Genomic DNA, 16993 nt, shown 5'->3' with positions numbered 1-16993 from the left:
TAATGAAAGAGATTGAGGACAAAAATAGGTAGGGTCCTTTTTTAAGGGTCAGGCCATATAAAACATTGCACGCAGGTGTCATCACACACTTAGGAAGAGTGTGAGGGTCCTTCAGATAATGCAGAGAGGATTTAACAGAATGGTTCCAGGAATGTGGGATGTTAGCTCTAAGGACCCGACCTGGATAACGTGGATGTGGAGAAGGCATTTCCACTAGAGACTACGGCCTGAGGGCACAGCCTCAAAGTGAAGAGACAATCCTTCAGAATTGAGATGAAGAGGAACTTGTTCAGCCAACAGGTGGTGACTCTGTGGATCCCATTGCTGCAGAGGGCTGTGGAGGCCAAGTCATTGACTGCATCTAAGACAGAGATAGATAGGTTATTGACTGGTAAGGGGATCGGGGGTTATGGGGAGAAGGCAGGAGGTTGAGATTGAGAAACATATCAGCCACGATTGAATGATGAAGGAGACTTGATGGGCTGAATGGCCTAGACTGGCTTCTGTATCTTAGGATTGGAGAAAGTGGGGTTGTTCTCCCTGGAATAACAGAGATTTTAATTGAACTGTATTAGTTCACAGCAGGTTTAGATAAGATAGACAAATGTGTCTTCACTATATAAAGACTCGGGGAGATGGATTTAAAGTTCTCAGTGTAAGAGTTGGCTGGAAGGTCCAGTTGGTGCTAGGGGAATCTATTTTGCCACAAGGAGTGTGAATGAGGTGCAATCGCTGCTTACGGGGGTGGGGGGGTTGTAAGTAGAGGTGAAGAAGGATTTTGAACAGATGTTGAAGGGCCTGTGAAGCAAATAAACTTTCAGGGCTGCAGAGATAGGGTGGAATAATGAAATTGATTGGGTTGCTCTGTAGAGAATTGTCATTGGTTCAAGGGGTCAAATTGTCTCCTTCTGTTCAGTGATGACATTCCCTCAGGAAGATTTTTTTTTAATTCATTTACAAGATATGGGCATCATCCAAAGACAATTAGAGTCAATACTTCACTGTGGATCTGGACTCACATGTAGGCCAGACCAGGTAAGGTCAGCAGATTTGCTTCCCTCAAAGACATATGCGAACTGAATGGTTTTCGTACTGCACAAACAGTGGTAGCATTAAGCCAGCACTCCACTCCAGATTTTCGTAAAACTCAAATTTCTATTCAGACCCACATCCTTTGAACATTCGTGTCATACAGTCATAGAAACAGACCCTTTGGTCCAACTCGTCCATGCCAACCAGATATCCTAACCTAATCTAGTCCCATTTGCGAGTACTTGGCCCATATCCCTCTAAACTGTTCCTACATACCCATCCAGATGCCTTTTAAATGTTGTAATTGTACCAGCTTCCACCACTTCCTCTGGCAGCTCATTCCGTACATGCACCACCTTCCTTGTACAAAAATTGCCCCTTAGGTCCCTGTTAAATCTTTCCCCTCTTACCTTAAACCTATGGCCTCTAGTTTTGGACTCCCTCACCCCAGGGAAAAAAACCTTTTCTATTTATCCTATCCATGCCCTTCATGATTTTATAAACCTCTATAAGGTCACCCCTCAGCCCCCAACACTGCAGGGGAAATAGTCCCAGACTATTCAGCCTCTCCCTATAGCTCAAACCCTGGAACCCTAGCAACATCCTTGTGAATCTGTGCTGAACCCTTTCAGGTTTCACAATATCCTTCTTGTAGCAGGGGGGACCACAACTGAACACAGTATTCCAAAAGTCTATGGTTCTGGATTACTTAGTCCAGTGAGATTTCTAACACACTGACACCTCCCCTTAGGGTTGTTGGAAACCTGATGGGTGGGTTGGACTATCCTTTTGTCTCAGGGGTCACAGGCATGCACAGGTAACACTGAGCTCTGGGAATTGTGTCCCAAGACTGACACTGGGACAGTTGGATGGAAAGCACCCCCCCCCACCCCCCAAAAACCTCATGATCACCTGGGGAAGAGACCTGCAGGTGCTGCATTTTCAGTTGCATTTACTTTTGATCTACCCATCCCACTCAGCACGCCCCCACCTCCCATTCCTGATGAACAGCTTACACCTGAACCATCGATTCTCCTGCCCCTCGGATGCTGCCTGACCTGCTGTGCTTTTCCAGTGCCACACTTTTCGACTCTGATCTCCAGCACCTGCAGTCCTCACTACCCATCCACACAAACATCCTCCTCAATGAGGTCATTTCAATTGGGGGGGGGGGGAAGAATTGCATGTCTGCAGATTTCCTATTGCTTGGCAATGTTTCTCAGCCAGGCGAAAGTGAGCACTGCAGATACTGGAGATTAGATCGAGAGAGTGGTGCTGGAAAAGCGCAGCAGGTCAGGCAGCATCCAAGGAGCAGGAGAATCAACGTTTCGGGCAAATGAAGGGCTTTTGTCCAAAATGTTGACTCTCCTGTTCCTCAGATGCTACCTGACCTGCTGTGCTTTTCTAGTACTCTCGACGATATTTCTCAGCCGCCTCTTTCCCCCCTTTGTTTTTACTCAGGTGAGCTTGAACACCTTCTCCCCTTCAGAGAAGCACAAATACCTGCAGTCTGCATGCAGTGAGAAATGACAATTTAACACAAATCAACTCGTCAACTCTATCAGACTGGGGAGCCTCAATTCACACAGACTTTATTGCATTTGGGAAAATGTCAGTCAAACACAGTCTCCACAGGAGCCAGGCTTTGAGATATCCTGTGCACCATTAGTCAGGGTGTACTGGGCCTCATTAATGCCACTATTAATGTAATGCTGAAAAGATGAATGTCTTTGCAGATCAACTTTCTAGAGAAGGTGTCGTGTGGTGAGGTGGAAAAGATATCCAGTGGTTGTTCTTCTGAAATTTGAAAAAAAGACCATGAAATTCTCCTGAACTGGCTCTGATTGGGTCAGCCAGCTAAGCAGTACAAGTCACCTCAGTGCGCTCTCAATGTGGGGTACTGCTTTGCGGTGAAAATAAATTGCCAGTGTTTTATTATCACAGCTTGCTGTCAGATCAACCCCTTTAATTAGTCAGCTGCTGTTCCAAAAATCAGAATCCTCCCGATGAGCACCCCTTCCTCTCCCGGAGACGTTAGTGCAACTTGCCAAATGTTCCTGCACCCACGACCCTTTCTACTGGTCGCTCCTAACCCCAGTACGGGAGGGCTGCTGCTTTTAAGAGACCCAATGCCTTTCTTCCCTGACTTCAATCCAAGTACTGTACAAACCTCGCAGGCCAGGTCACTGCAAATTAATCAGGAGCGATTTCTTTTTTCCTTCTCTTTCGCATCCTTAGCCCAGGGTCACTGAGTCTAATTGCATCTCCCCCTCCCGCCATCCTGTCTGATTTCAGCTAATTGCCTGCAGATTGGATATCAAAACCAGAGATTTTCTGTATGATTCAGAAGCAAATCACACGGCGCCCTTATCCACCACCTCCCCTCCGACTCCACAGGAATACAGACACCTCCTGATCTCGCTCTGCCTGCGTTTTAGGTCCATTTGTTATCATCACTGATGTCAAGATCATCACTGTCAACCAGGTTCAGTTTAAACTGTGGCCGGACTGGTTGTCAACATGCCGGCACTGGTGGGAAAGATGGAGAGGGAAGGTAGAAGGGGAGACATTGATTTGTTCCAGTCTGAGGGCAGGGTTAGAGGTAGCTGGATGTACTGAAGTGTCACCTTGCTCTCCAGCACTGATTATAAGACATCCAATTGAAAGAGCATTAAAAAGCACCCCTCCGCATTGGAAGTGCACATAATTGCCCCACTCCCTCTGGGTTGTTGTGGAACGTGATGTTCCAAAGGGGTTAATGTTCATGTTATATTGACTCCTCCCATTCCCAATGTGTTACACATCATCTATGAGTGGAGACAAGGAATTCTAATGTGCCTGTCAGAGGGAGCTGGTGTAGCAATACCTGCTCTCTAATGTCTGTAATGATGCCTGACCAAACGTGGTTGCATCATGGAATCCTTACAGTGTGAAAAGAGGCCATTCAGCTGCACTAACCCTCCAAGGAGCACCCCACACAGATCCCTACCCAATCCCTGTAATTACCATAGCCAATCCACCTCACCTGCACATCTTTGGACAGGGGGAGGAAACCGGAGCAAACTCAGATACACACACACACACACACAACGCAGGTCCCTGGTGCTATGAGGCAGCAGTGCTAACCACCATGCCACCTAACTGTTGCCATGCAATAAATCTTTTTACTACTTAAAAACAGTACCTCCTCTGTAGATACGCTACATTGGTACCACTAATAACTAACTGGCTAGCCCATGACAAAGCAAAGACAAAGGAGCATTGAGGACCAAGCTGTGGGAAGATGGTGGTGTGGTGGTAATGTCCCTGGATGAGCTAATGTTCTGAGGGGAAGTGTTCGAATCCCACCATGACAGACAGTGATATTTAAATTCATTTTTTTAAAAATGCCAAACAAAAAAAAAATAGTTTAATGGTGACCACAATCAATTATTGTAAAAACTCATCCAGTTCTCTAATGCCTTTTAGGGTAGGAAATCTGCCATCCTTGCCTGGTCTGGCCTACATGTGATTCCAGAGCCACAGCATTATGTGGTTAATGCTTAACTACTCTCTGGGCAATTAGGGATGGGCAAATTAAACAAAAACCTCAGACATGTGTGGTAGAGGTGGCAAATACCACAAGGGATAAGGAATAACCATCTGGGAAAATGAGTTTCACTATTTCACTTAATCCCTTCCCTGACTTTCAGTGATTGTGTTCAATTGATGACTCTCTTCACTAAATCTCCAACCAGGAAATAATCTATAAAAGCATGCATTTATACAGGGTGCTCCTTTAATAAGGTTATGCTATCCTTGGCTTTTGTTTTCCAGAGAGGTCATAAAAGACACAGACTCCGAAAAGTCTGGGGTTGAAGAGTCTCGGGCCAATTTGTTTATAACCAACAGATACTGCCTCGCGCAGAAGGCTTTCAAGTCTTACAAAAAACTTGTGAAATGAAAGGGGAGTGGTCAATTCTCCCAGCTCAGCTTTTCTCTGATTTGGTTTGGTTTTAGCTGTAGTGTGGAAAAAGCTACTGGACCCAAAGAAGCAGGCCCAGCCTGGTATTCTCTCTCTGACTTCTCTCCTGTAAGACAATGTTTGATTTTACCTTTTGTGCCAAGGGCTGTTTATGAGGATTGTTGCAAGTATTGGGAATAGCATCATTAAGTTGGCATAATCTGTTGGGTTTTTGTACAGGTTAAGTTATTCTGTATTCTGTTCTCTTTCATTTGTTTTTCATTCGGTAATCTTGTAAACAAATTCTGTTTTGTTTAAAACTAAGTGATTTGACCAGCTGCATCCCTCCTGGAATATCCACTTTGCACCTGCTTAAAATAACTAGCAAAGTTAGGGTCTGGGCTACCTTCTTGAAATGTTTTGAGGGGGTCTGACCTGGTCCATAACAACTCGGCAAAAGTGAGGACTGGAGATCAGAGTCAAGATTAAAGTGGTGCTGGCAAAGCACAGCAGGTCAGGCAGCATCCGAGGAGCAGGAGAATCAACGTTTCGGGAAAAAGCCCTTCATCAGGAATGAGGCTAGGAGCCTCGGGAGTGGAGAGATAAATGGGAGGGGGTGGGGCTGGGGGGGAAGGTAGCTGAGAGTGCGATAGGTGGATGGAGGTGGGGTAAAGGTGATAGGTTGAAGGAGAGGGTGGAGCAGATCAGTGGGAAGGAAGATTGACATAACAACCGCCAGTAAGACAATAAAACTTTCCAGGTACAAAAACAAAAATTGCTGAAAAACGGTCAGCAGGTCTGGCAGCATCAGTGGGGTTCTAAGGAACGGTCACTGGATCCAAAAATTAACTCTAATTTCTCTCCACAGAGGCTGCCAGACCTGCTGAGCTTTTCCAGCAATGTGGGATTCTGAGGAATGGTCACTGGACCCGAAATGTTAACTCCGATTTCTCTTCACAGGTGCTGCCAGACCTGCTGAGCTTTTCCAGCAATTTCTGTTTTTGTTTCTGATTTCCAGCGTCCGCAGTTCTTTTGGTTTCTATTGAAGACTTTCCAGGTGCTTCGCAGGACCGTTTTTGAACAAATTCTGTTGACTCAGTGTCAAATCGTATTTGACACTGAGTTAAGTCACTAAGAAATGTCAGGTGACAACGATAATTGTCCAAAGAGTCAATTTTAAAAAGCCTCTTAAAGGACAAAGTTTTGGGAGAGGATTCTGGAGACTAAAGGTTAAGAGGAAGGCATGGCCACCAGTGGTGAAGTGATTAAAATTGGGGATGTTCGAAAGCCCAAAAGGGAAAGAATGCAGATTTCTTTTGAAGAGTTGTGGGGCTGGAGAAGATTAAGGAGACAAGGAGAGAGAGTGAAGCCAGACAGGGATGTGAACATAAGAGTGAGAATTTTAAAATCAAAGCATTGTTGGACAGCGAGTCAACATAGACCAACAACAAGAGAGATACACAATTTTTTTTTTAAATTGTAAGGCTTTGGAATCATAATGACAGACTCATGGGGATTTGGGGATGGCGATATAAGAACACATATATAAAGGAAATCTCGAAAAGGTTTGAAGAAGTGGGTAATCAGAATGCAAATCCAAAAACATTATGACATCCACTGACTATAAATTAGGTGTTGGAAGAAGTTACAGATAACATGCGTTTATCTGCAAGGAATCAACCTCAGGGTTTGAGTTCTCCCACAAGAAGAACAGACAAATAAAATCAAACACACAAGTGAAGCTGACTGCTGTCAGGGACCTGCTTGCCACCGGCTAAAATGTAGCTCAAGTAAGCACCAGGGAACAGGGGTGCCTGTTCTTCTAGCTACAGTCCAACAAAAGCTAAACAAGAAGAAAAAAAGGGTAGAAATATACTGAAGGCTTTCTGTCCTCACTTAAAACCGGGATAACACAGGATCGCCGTCTTCAGCACGTACTCACATATTGACGTATAAATTGCTCCCTAAGCAATGCTATACTTCAGAAACCTTCTGCTCAGCCTGGAATGTTACCCACTGTGTTGCAGAGGCCAGTCTGGGCCTTAGATGTGGCTGCTTTGGGGAACGAGTGGAATGTCAAAGGAGGGAAGCAGCCACGAGCTAAAGGAAGTAGCAGTCTCAGAGCCACAGGGGGCCAGAACCAATAGACTGCGAGATAGGAATTCCAAACATGGGTGTAGGATTTCTCTTGGCCACAATTCAGTGTAACTCGGTTCTTTATACATGGCTGATGAGTTTTGCTACACATCGTTGCCCCCTTCCTCCGTCCCACCTTCACTCCTTCCCAGCGGAAGAGTTCAATAAAGTCTAGAGCTAAGAATCTAGTCCATTATTAGGCTTTCTATAGTCTGAAGGCCATCTTGAATGCAACATTGTAATGTTAACTGCAAAAATCAAGCCTCTTATTCCCTTCCAATGCAGACAAGCTGATGGGGAAAAATGCCTTGACCAGAGCTCTAAAACTGATGGGATCCCATTAACCATCTCGTCTTCCTGATAATCTGTTCCATTGTCTTCAATTGTTCTCTCCTAGGTATGACTCCCTGAAACCTGCCAACCTTCCTCATGCACACCAAGGTCACCTAAAAAGGACATGTTCTCCGGCTGACTATCTTTTTTTGTGATAGCTTGATAGAACCAAGCCATTTTCCAGGCCATTTCAGTGGTAGTTCAAAATCAACCACATTGCAATGGGTCTGTAGTCCCATGTCAGATCAGCAGACTTTCTCTTCTAAAGGGCATCAGTGAACTCAGGTTTGTTTATAATTCAGACCAGCGTATTTTTAAAAATCCAGATTTATTTAGTTCAGTGAAATTAGATTCCCTAGCTGACGTGTGGGATTGGAATTCATATCTCTATTACATTAGTCCAACCCTATAGGTTACTGGTCCAGTAATATTATCACTGTGGCACTGCTTGCTCTTAAATGGTTTGACACTGCTGACGTCTGGAGAATGACTCAATGAAAGGAGTCCAAAGACCAAAATTAAGATGGGGAGTGAATTTACCTTGAGCAGGTACATGGGAACACCACTTGCAAGATCCCCTCCAAGTCACCTTACCATCCCCTCTTGGAAACAAAACGCCGTTCTTTCTTGTCTCTGGGTCAAAGTCCTGGAATTCCCTCCCTAACAACATTGTGGGTCTACCTACAGCACAAGCAGCAGTTCAAGAGGACAGCTCACCCCCACTTTCTTAAGGGACAACAAGGGATGGGGCAATAAATGCTGGCCCAGCCAGCGACACCCATATTCAATGAGCAAATGTTTACAAAATATCAAACATTTTGACAAATGCATCTTGCAACATGGCCAGAAAACATTTCAAAACCAGCTTAGCCCAAGTAGTTCACAAGGATGGATGGAAAGATGCCACATGGAAGATGGTACTATTGACTAAGTATAAAGTTTGATGATAACCATTGTTCCGGGTGAAATTAAAATCAGGAAAACTGATTAACAGTGGCTGAATTTACACTCTCATCTGAAGTCAAAATGACCAACTGTGACTTCACCCTGTGTGATTATCTAATTAGCATGTTACTTAAACTGTTCGAAAGTGAATTTGGGGACTACACTGATCCATAAAAACATCATGACCTTGTTGCCAGGGTCAAGCAATGAGAGATAAATAGAATGAGAGATCAGAGAAGCAAAGAACAAAACACAGAAAAGAAAGGTTGTTACTCAGAAAGAGTTGAGGATTGAGGTTTGAGGTAGAATCAGAAAGAGAAATGTAAATACAACAGGAAAATCTGAGGAGATGGTTGAAATTCACCTTCTTACACAAAACAAGTGCTAAATAACAGGACAGCACAGTGACTCAGTGGTTAGTACTGCTGCCTCACAGTGCTAGGAACCCAGGTTCAATTCCAGCCTTGGATGACTGTCTGTGTGGAGTTTGCACATTCTCCTGTCTGTGTGGGTTTCCTGCAGGTGCTCCAGTTTCCTCCCACAATCTAAAGATGTGTAGCTTAGGTGAATTGGCCATGCTAAATTGCCATAGTGCTTGGTGTATTAGTAAAGGATAGGGGAATGGGTCTGGATAGGTTACTCTTCAGAGGGTTGATGTGGACTTGTTGGGCCGAAGGGCCTGTTTCCATATTGTAGGGAATCTAATCAGTCACTCATCACACTTTGCTAGTGTAGAAAAGAGGGATTATATGTGACCATCTCTTTTATGTCTCTATCAAAGTTGATCCCCACAGTGAGAATGTGAGTCAGCAGACTCTGAAAGTGAGAATTACAGAAAATGAAGGGTCAGAGATAACAAAATACCGGAGAAAAGAGAAAGCATTTTCTGTGCTCCAACTGACAGGCAATCAAAATGGCCTACTTTGGGCCTTTAAGGCCTTTGGCAAAATACCCAGAGTAATGGAGGTAGGGGAGTGAAAGGGAGATGAATAGGCAAGGAATAAGTTTAAAAAAGGAGGAAAGAATGAGAGGGAAAAGAAGCAGAATCAAAGTCAACCACAATGATGAGAGAGGGAAACAAGGGGTTAGCAGCAGGAGACACATAGAAATCACTACCAGACAAGAGCCACAAACCTATTTTTATTTTTGATCACAAGGCATGAACTGGTGATGGCTGAACTCTGTTTGTAATAGATACGGCTTTGACATGCGCATTTCTTGAGCTATAAGTTGTCTATGAATGTAATCACAATTAATAACAGACAGATTTGTACTGTATATCCTAACACTGACATTGTATTGGAGAGTTGAAAGGGGTGAGAGGAAGCAGTTGGAGATAAGATGTTATATTGTGCTCTGCGTATGTGCCGAATGAATCACAGAATCCCTGCAGTGTGGAAGCAAGCCATCTGGCCCATCAAGCCCACACTGACAGTCCAAACAGCATCGCCCCATCCCTGTAACCCTGCATTTCCCATGGCTAATCCACTTGGCAGGCATATCCCTGGACAATTTTCCATCGTCAATCCACCTAACCTGCACATCTTTGGACTGTGGAAGGAAAGCGGAGCACCCGGAGGAAACCCGCGCAGACACGGGGAGAATGTGCAAACTCCAAACAGTCACTTGAGGGTGGAATTGAACCTGGGTCCCTAGCACTGTGAGGCAGCAGTACTAACCACTGAGCTTTGGTGGTGTTGAAAAAAATCAATTTCTTTCAGCTGCTCTGCTTTCTGATCACAAGCTGATACCAACTGTTACAGATACTACCCAGGGGCTCAATTCTTCACCACTTCCATCTACATGACAATACCTGCAAGCCATTCACTCAGGCAAGGGATAGATGAGTGCAGCTCCAACAACACTCAAGAAGCTCCATCACCTAGAAAGACAAGGGCAGCAGATGCATGAGGACAGCACTGCCTGCAGGTTTCCCTCACCATCCTGCCTTGGAAATGTGTGGTCCTTCCTTCAGTGTTTCTATCCCAAAGTCCTGGAACTCTCTCCCTAACGTGTGTGTGTGTGTGTGTGTGTCAGTGTCATTGTCTGCAACAGTTCAAGAAGGCAGCTCACCACCAAGTTCTTAAGGGACATCCAGGCTTATCCGGTGAGGGCCACATCCTATGAAAGAATAAACAGGACAATCTCATTGTCCTCACCCACAATGCACTACAGCCGCAGTGAGAGACTGCCGAGCGATGAATACCAGGTCAACCAGAACCTTCTCAATTAAATACAAGAGTATAATATCAGAGTAAGGAGGAGGGGTTTCCTCCTCAAGTCTATTGGTGACTTTTAATCTAAGGGTTTAATAATCCTGGAGACGGATATAACTCAATATGGAGAGAGTGAGTGTGAGAATTTGAATAACTTCACTTGCCTCTGCCCTATCTGGTTACACAAGCTGGAAACCTCAATGAATAACAGACCACTGACAAGACAAGAAATAACTTAAAAAATAAGGGAGCCAGATATCAGATCACAGCTCTCACCTAATAAACAGGTCTCACCTCGTGGTCTCACCTTGCTGACCAACATAGCTTGTATTTCTGCATATTTCAGAAAGAAAATCCCCAGAAAACAGAAATGTTTCTTTAATATACTGCCACTGCCTCAGACAGGGTTTTAATAATATAATTTTCAGCTCTGACAGTACCACTGACAAATGACATCCTATTTCACTGGCACTAAGGCACATTATGTTAGACCATTCCCAGATTTCAGATGGGGTAAGGACAGGGGGACAAACCGACTTTGCCAGAACAAAAAATAGCCTTCATTCAGACTCACTGATCAAGAAAATGGAATTGGAGAACAGAAAAGGTTCCACACAATTCTCTCATCGGTTCAAATTCCTGTTCAGGTCACAATCCTACAGATTGAACTCGAAGCACCTAAGAAATAAATATCACTGTTGAACATATAAATTGTACCAATAATCAGGAGATCAGTGCACAGAGAGAAATCTGTACTAGGAGAGGTAGGTTTGTAATATGTTGCATAAAATAAGGAATATGAAAACTGTCTGCATTTTGTGTCTATAATATATAGACACAGACACTCTTAGACAGGATTAATAAGCTCCTTTTTGTCTAACCTAATGACATGCTGCAAATTCATAAGTCACTGCAAACTTTCCCAGGGGCTGTTCCAATAGCCTAACTGAGGTGCATCAGCTGAATTTTAGAAACACAAATCATATATTCAGGCAAGATGCAGTCAAGCCATTCAAAGTGCACAAAGCATAGAGGCCTCATTATCCAGGTTAGTAGCCCTTTGTTGTGTGCAACTGTACCCACCTTGAATTGTTCAGTTTAATCAGCCTGTCTAATTATGGCTGATGTTCTTTTAATGATGATACAATCATGCTAGGAAGCCTGACTGGTTTATTCATGCATATTAATAGGAAGCAGTGCTACAACATTGAATTTTTAAAGTAGCAACAGGACATTTGGCCCAACTAGTCTCTGGTGTTTATGCTCCACTTGACACTCCTATCATACCTCTTCATCTAAGCTTATTAACACAATGGTCTGTTCTTTTCTCCCTCCTGTCAACTTCATTAAATCTATATTATTCACCTGAACTCCTCCACGTGGCAACAAGTTCCACATCCTAACCAGACTCTGGGTAAAGATATTTCTCTGGGTGAAGACATAGCCCTTATTCACAGCTATTTGATGTTGATGACACCAGTTCAGGTGTCTCCAGCAAATGGAAACATTTTCTCCATCAATCCGGTCAGACTCCTTCATAATATTAATGGTCACCCCTTCACCTGGTCTTCTACAGAAAGAAAAAGCAAGGCCCCAACCAGTTCATCTTTCATGAGAATTAGGAGCTCTGAATACCAGTGTCATTCTTGTAAATCACTTTCATACATTCTCTAATGTCCTCAAATTCCTTCCTCTAACTGGAAGTTATGATGTGGAGTACCATTGTTAGACTGGGGTAGACAAAGTTAAAAATCACACAACACCAGGTTATAGTCCAACAGGTTTATTTGGAAGCACTAGCTTTCAGACCGCTGCTCCTTCATCAGATAGCTAGTGGGCCAGGATACATAGGACACAGAATTTATAAGTAAAAGATCAAAGTGTCATACAACTAATGCACTGTATTAGACAAACCAAGGTGGCTGTTAAGTCTTTAATCACTTAGAGTGGGGATGCAGGTTCCAACTGATTAATATGTAAATCCCAGAATTTCTTTCAAGTCACCGCCCAAGATAACTTAAGGTTTTATCAGTTCTTAAAAAAAGATGACATCTCAGCTCAGATAATGCATTAAAGGTGTGGGGTTAGACTCCGATGTATCCCAACCTGGAGTCAGACTGGTTTTATTTCCAAAGTAAGAATTTATAAAATGTCACACTGACTGCTCAGACTCCAGGTGGGATACAGACAAAGTCAAACCTCACACCTTTAATGCATTATCTGAGCTGAGATATCACCTTCTTTAAGAACTGATAAACCTTAAATTATCTTGGGCAGTGACTTGAAAGAAATTCTGGGATTACACATTAATCAATCAAAACCTGCATCCCCATTTTCAGTGATTAAAGACTTAACAGCAGTCTAGGTTTGTCTAATACAGTGCATCAGTTGTATGACACTTTGATCTTTTACTTATAAATTCTGTATCCTATGTATCCTGGCCCACTAGCTACGAAGGAGCAGTGCTCTGAAAGCTTGTACTTCCAAATAATCCTACTGGATTATAAGGCAGTGTTGTGTGATTTTTAACTGGAGATTAGATTTGTGCACAGCTTTTTGTTTTAGCTAAGTCTTAACCAGTGAAATGAGGGAGTTGAAGTCAGATATTAAAACATGGTGAGCAGTTTGCTATTGTGCCGAAATCTGGCCTCAGGTCAGCAATGCAGTGCACTGCCCCTTACCTCCATGAGTTGGGACTCCCATACTGTTGGCGAGTTGATACAGACGTTGCTGTTGCTCTTCATACGTCCCATGCTCATTCAACGCGGACATCATTCGCCTGTAGTGTTCTTCAGGTGTCATCTGCATAATCTGATCCTCAATCAAGGGAGTGTGACACTTTTCTTGATGAAGAGGAAAACAAAAAGACAGAATATTTTGAGGATTTTTGCAAAAACATGCCTGAATTGGATAAATACAACATAGGACTTTTGTCTTGCATTGATCAAGCAGTGTCTTGGTTATTTTTGTTTTCAAATCCCTTCACATCCTTGCCCCTTTGTAATTTCCTCCAACCACACAAAATTCCTACATTGTCTGGACTCCTCGAATTCTGGTTTGTGTACATTCCTAATTATAGCTGCCTCATCATTAGCATATACCATCCATTCCTTATGCCCCAAGCTCTAGCCTTCCCTCCCACTACACCTTGTCCCCTTTCTATCTCGTTACCTCCTTTGAGAGACTGCCTTTGGCACAAAGGGCGGCACTGTGGCTCATTGGTTAGCACTGCTGCCTCACAGCACCAGGGTTTGATCCCAGCCTCAGGTGACTGTCTGTGTGGAGTTTGCACATTCTCCCCATGTCTGAGTTGGTTTCCTCCGGGTGCTCTGGTTTCCTCCCACAGCCCAAAGATGTGCAGGTTAGGGTGGATTGGCCATGCTAAATTGCCCATAGTGTCCAGGGATGTGTAGGTTAGGTGCATTAGTCAGGGGTAAATATAGGGTAATGGGTTACTCTTTGGAGGGTTGGTGTGGACTTGTTGGGCCCAAGGGCCTGTTTCAATACTGTGGGGAATCTAAGAAAACCTAGTACTTTGACCAAGCCGCTGGTCATCTGACCTAATATTTCCTTACCCAACCCAATGTCACACTTTGTTTTGAAATGTTCCTGTGAAATACTTTTTGGGATGTCCCATTGTAGTAATGATGCCAAATAAATAAGGTTATTTGCTGTGGGTGTTGGTGGCAAGGGGAGATGAGGAGAAATTCTTTCTGCAGTGTGTCATGATGTTTGAAATCCGAATGCGCGAGAAAGCTGGGGAAAGCAGATTTCAAGTTTCAGAAAGGAACTGGACACGCACTTGGATTTGCCAGTTTCTGAGGAAAGAGCAGCAAATGAGGGAATGCATTTTACAGCTCCCCTGGAGAGCTGGCATTGACATGACCAGTCGAATGGCCACCTTTGCTGTTGTTAAATTTTTTGATTCTACAATTTTGAGCATTGAGACATCACCTCTTGGCGAACCTAAGCCTCGAATCATGATGGGAGCCAAAGAAACTATGACTTTTTTCACACTGTTCTGTCAGGGTTAGCTCAGGTTAATAGCTGATGCATCTATGACTATTTCCACATGGAGTTCCTGCACTTTACATTCACACTCTTACTGTACAAGTGACCTGGGCAGTGTATTCCACAGCAGAGAAATGTGGGCCAGATCAGTGCAACAGTGATGACAACACTAAACTGGAGGTAGAAAATCCATGGGGTTGATCATCTCAGTTTAGCACAGGATTTCACAGACCTAGACAAAATGATTGTGTGTGAAGTTTTAATAAAACCATTAACGCATTTAACCCTCCATCGAGAAATCAAGGATTTCTGTTGCTCACGTGGATTGTTAATGTCAATATTTATCGGCCATCTAGTTCCTCTTTTCAGGGAGAGATAATGGTGCACATACCTTTCTTTCATCTACAGGAATGAGGGTATGGCTGGCAGGACCAGGATTTATTGCCCACAGGCAATTAAGAGCCAAGCTCATTGCTGTGGGTCTGCAGTTACATGTAGTCCCTAAAGGACATTAGTGACCAGATGAGTTTTTCCCCGATAATTAATTCACAGTCATTATTAGACTCTTAAATCCAGAGTTTGTTTATTCAATTCAGATTCCATTATCTGCTATTGAAGGATTTGAACCCAAGTCCATAGAACATTCTCAGGGTGTTTGGATTAGGAGTCCAGTCATAATACCACAAGGCCATCATATCGCCTTGAATCGCTACATAATCCCACACCCTGGGCTCCTTCATGTCTCACTTGGTTAAACACTGCAGGGTCAGTTATTTTCTATATCCCTCTGGATTTCAGCCTTATCTCCATGTTTAGGAGGATCCAAGTGGTCTGGATGAATGTTGATCGCATTGTTCCCGATTGTCAGAATGAATTGAGAGTCGGTCTAATACTGCACCCACTAACGCAACCAGCAAATCTGAGCAGCACTGCGGACACTCTCACTGTCCCTCACAAAGCCTGCAACACGCTTGGGTCCAGTCGAGCCAATCATTACCCAGCCAGCTCCATCCTCATCATCTGACCTCCTGCTCTTAAGGTGGTGACGTTGCTGGGATAGAGAATCACGGAGGGTGTCAGCATGAAACAACTGCGCGAGAGCACGCTGGTAGCTATTCAGTCAAGAAGGCACCAGAGACTGCCCAATCCAATTTGCACTCAGCTGTGGGAGGAAGATGGGGGAATGGGAGCAAGGGGCTAAGGTGGAAGCATCTCTTATGAACAAAAGCAGCAGGACCCTGACTGATAGCTTCCTCCTTCCTAGCTCAGGTATTGCCAGCATCAATTGGTGATGTTGGCTGAGATCAGCTAACTTGAGGATGCACAGAAATCAAATCGCAGCACTGACTTTATTCTGTGAATGAGGAGAGTCCAATGGAGGACAGAAGGTTTAATGCCTCACTGAAGAAAAACAACTCTGTCAGCTCAACAGAATTCTCTTTGTCCCAGGCCAGTGGTGACGTCAGTTTTTAAGACTTTAACTCCTTCTGCATTGGCAATCCACATTTGACTTTTAATTAGCAGCGTGACAAGATCTGAAACCTTGCCTCTCAGTGGAGCAACACTGCCTCCGTGCTCTAAGGTAGACAACAGACATTTTATGGGAAACGTAGACTTGAAACCTGTGCAGCTGAATGTCGCAGTCAGAATAATTAAATAAAAGAGATCTAGGACCTTGTGTTATTCACAGGAACACTCGTTATCTACACTCCAATTATTCAGCGGCCCAATTAGCTGTTATAAGTTTGCACAAGGCAGCATCTCTTTACAGTGTCCATTTCATCGAGTGACAAACCCAAAATCCATCCTTCTTAATATCAGAACAAGCTTCGATCTTTCGTGGTGTATGTCTAAGGGCTTAAAGTGGTTTCTTGTGATTTGGGATCTCTGGTTAGGAATGCAGCAATACTCTCAAGCAATTAGTCACCTCCTTGTAAATCCGAACTGATCTCAACTCATGAAGGAACTTTTATACTCTTCACCTTCCATTCCACAGAGATAGCTGAATTGGAGACAGCTGGATCAGAGATAGTGAGATTGGAGGTGGTGGGATTGGAGATAGCTGGATCGGAGGCAGTGGGATTGGAGGTAGTGGGATTGGAGGTAATGGGATCGGAGATAGCAGGATTGGAGGTAGTGGGATTTGATGAAGTAGGATTTGAGATAGCTGGATCGGAGGTAATGGGATTGAAGGTAGCAGGATCGGAGGTAGTGGGATTTGAGGCAGCGGGATTGGAGGCAGCGGGATTGGAGGCAGCAGGATTGGAGGCAGCAGGATTGGAGGCAGCGGGATTGGAGGCAGCGGGATTGGAGGCAGCGGGATTGGAGGCAGCGGGATTGGAGATGGCTGGATCAGAGATAGCTGGATTGGAGGTAG

At 44.0% G+C, this 16993-nt stretch overlaps 1 protein-coding gene across 8 annotated transcripts in view; it reads right to left on the bottom strand.

Moving 5' to 3' along the window:
* Window positions 1–16993, bottom strand: part of samd11 (sterile alpha motif domain containing 11) — a 321465-nt gene that overhangs the window by 102169 nt on the left and 202303 nt on the right. For all 8 annotated transcript variants that reach the window (XM_043676145.2, XM_043676142.2, XM_043676144.2 and 5 more), the window contains one exon: window positions 13287–13448. In XM_043676145.2, coding sequence (XP_043532080.1) covers window positions 13287–13448 — 162 coding nt within the window. The remainder of the gene's footprint in view (window positions 1–13286; window positions 13449–16993) is intronic.

This window comes from Chiloscyllium plagiosum, unplaced genomic scaffold (genome assembly GCF_037043375.1).
Source record: "Chiloscyllium plagiosum isolate Xiang-an unplaced genomic scaffold, Cpla_swu_hap1 HiC_scaffold_37, whole genome shotgun sequence".
NCBI classification, from domain to species: Eukaryota; Metazoa; Chordata; class Chondrichthyes; order Orectolobiformes; family Hemiscylliidae; genus Chiloscyllium; species Chiloscyllium plagiosum.
This window is presented reverse-complemented; position numbering and strand designations above follow the sequence as displayed.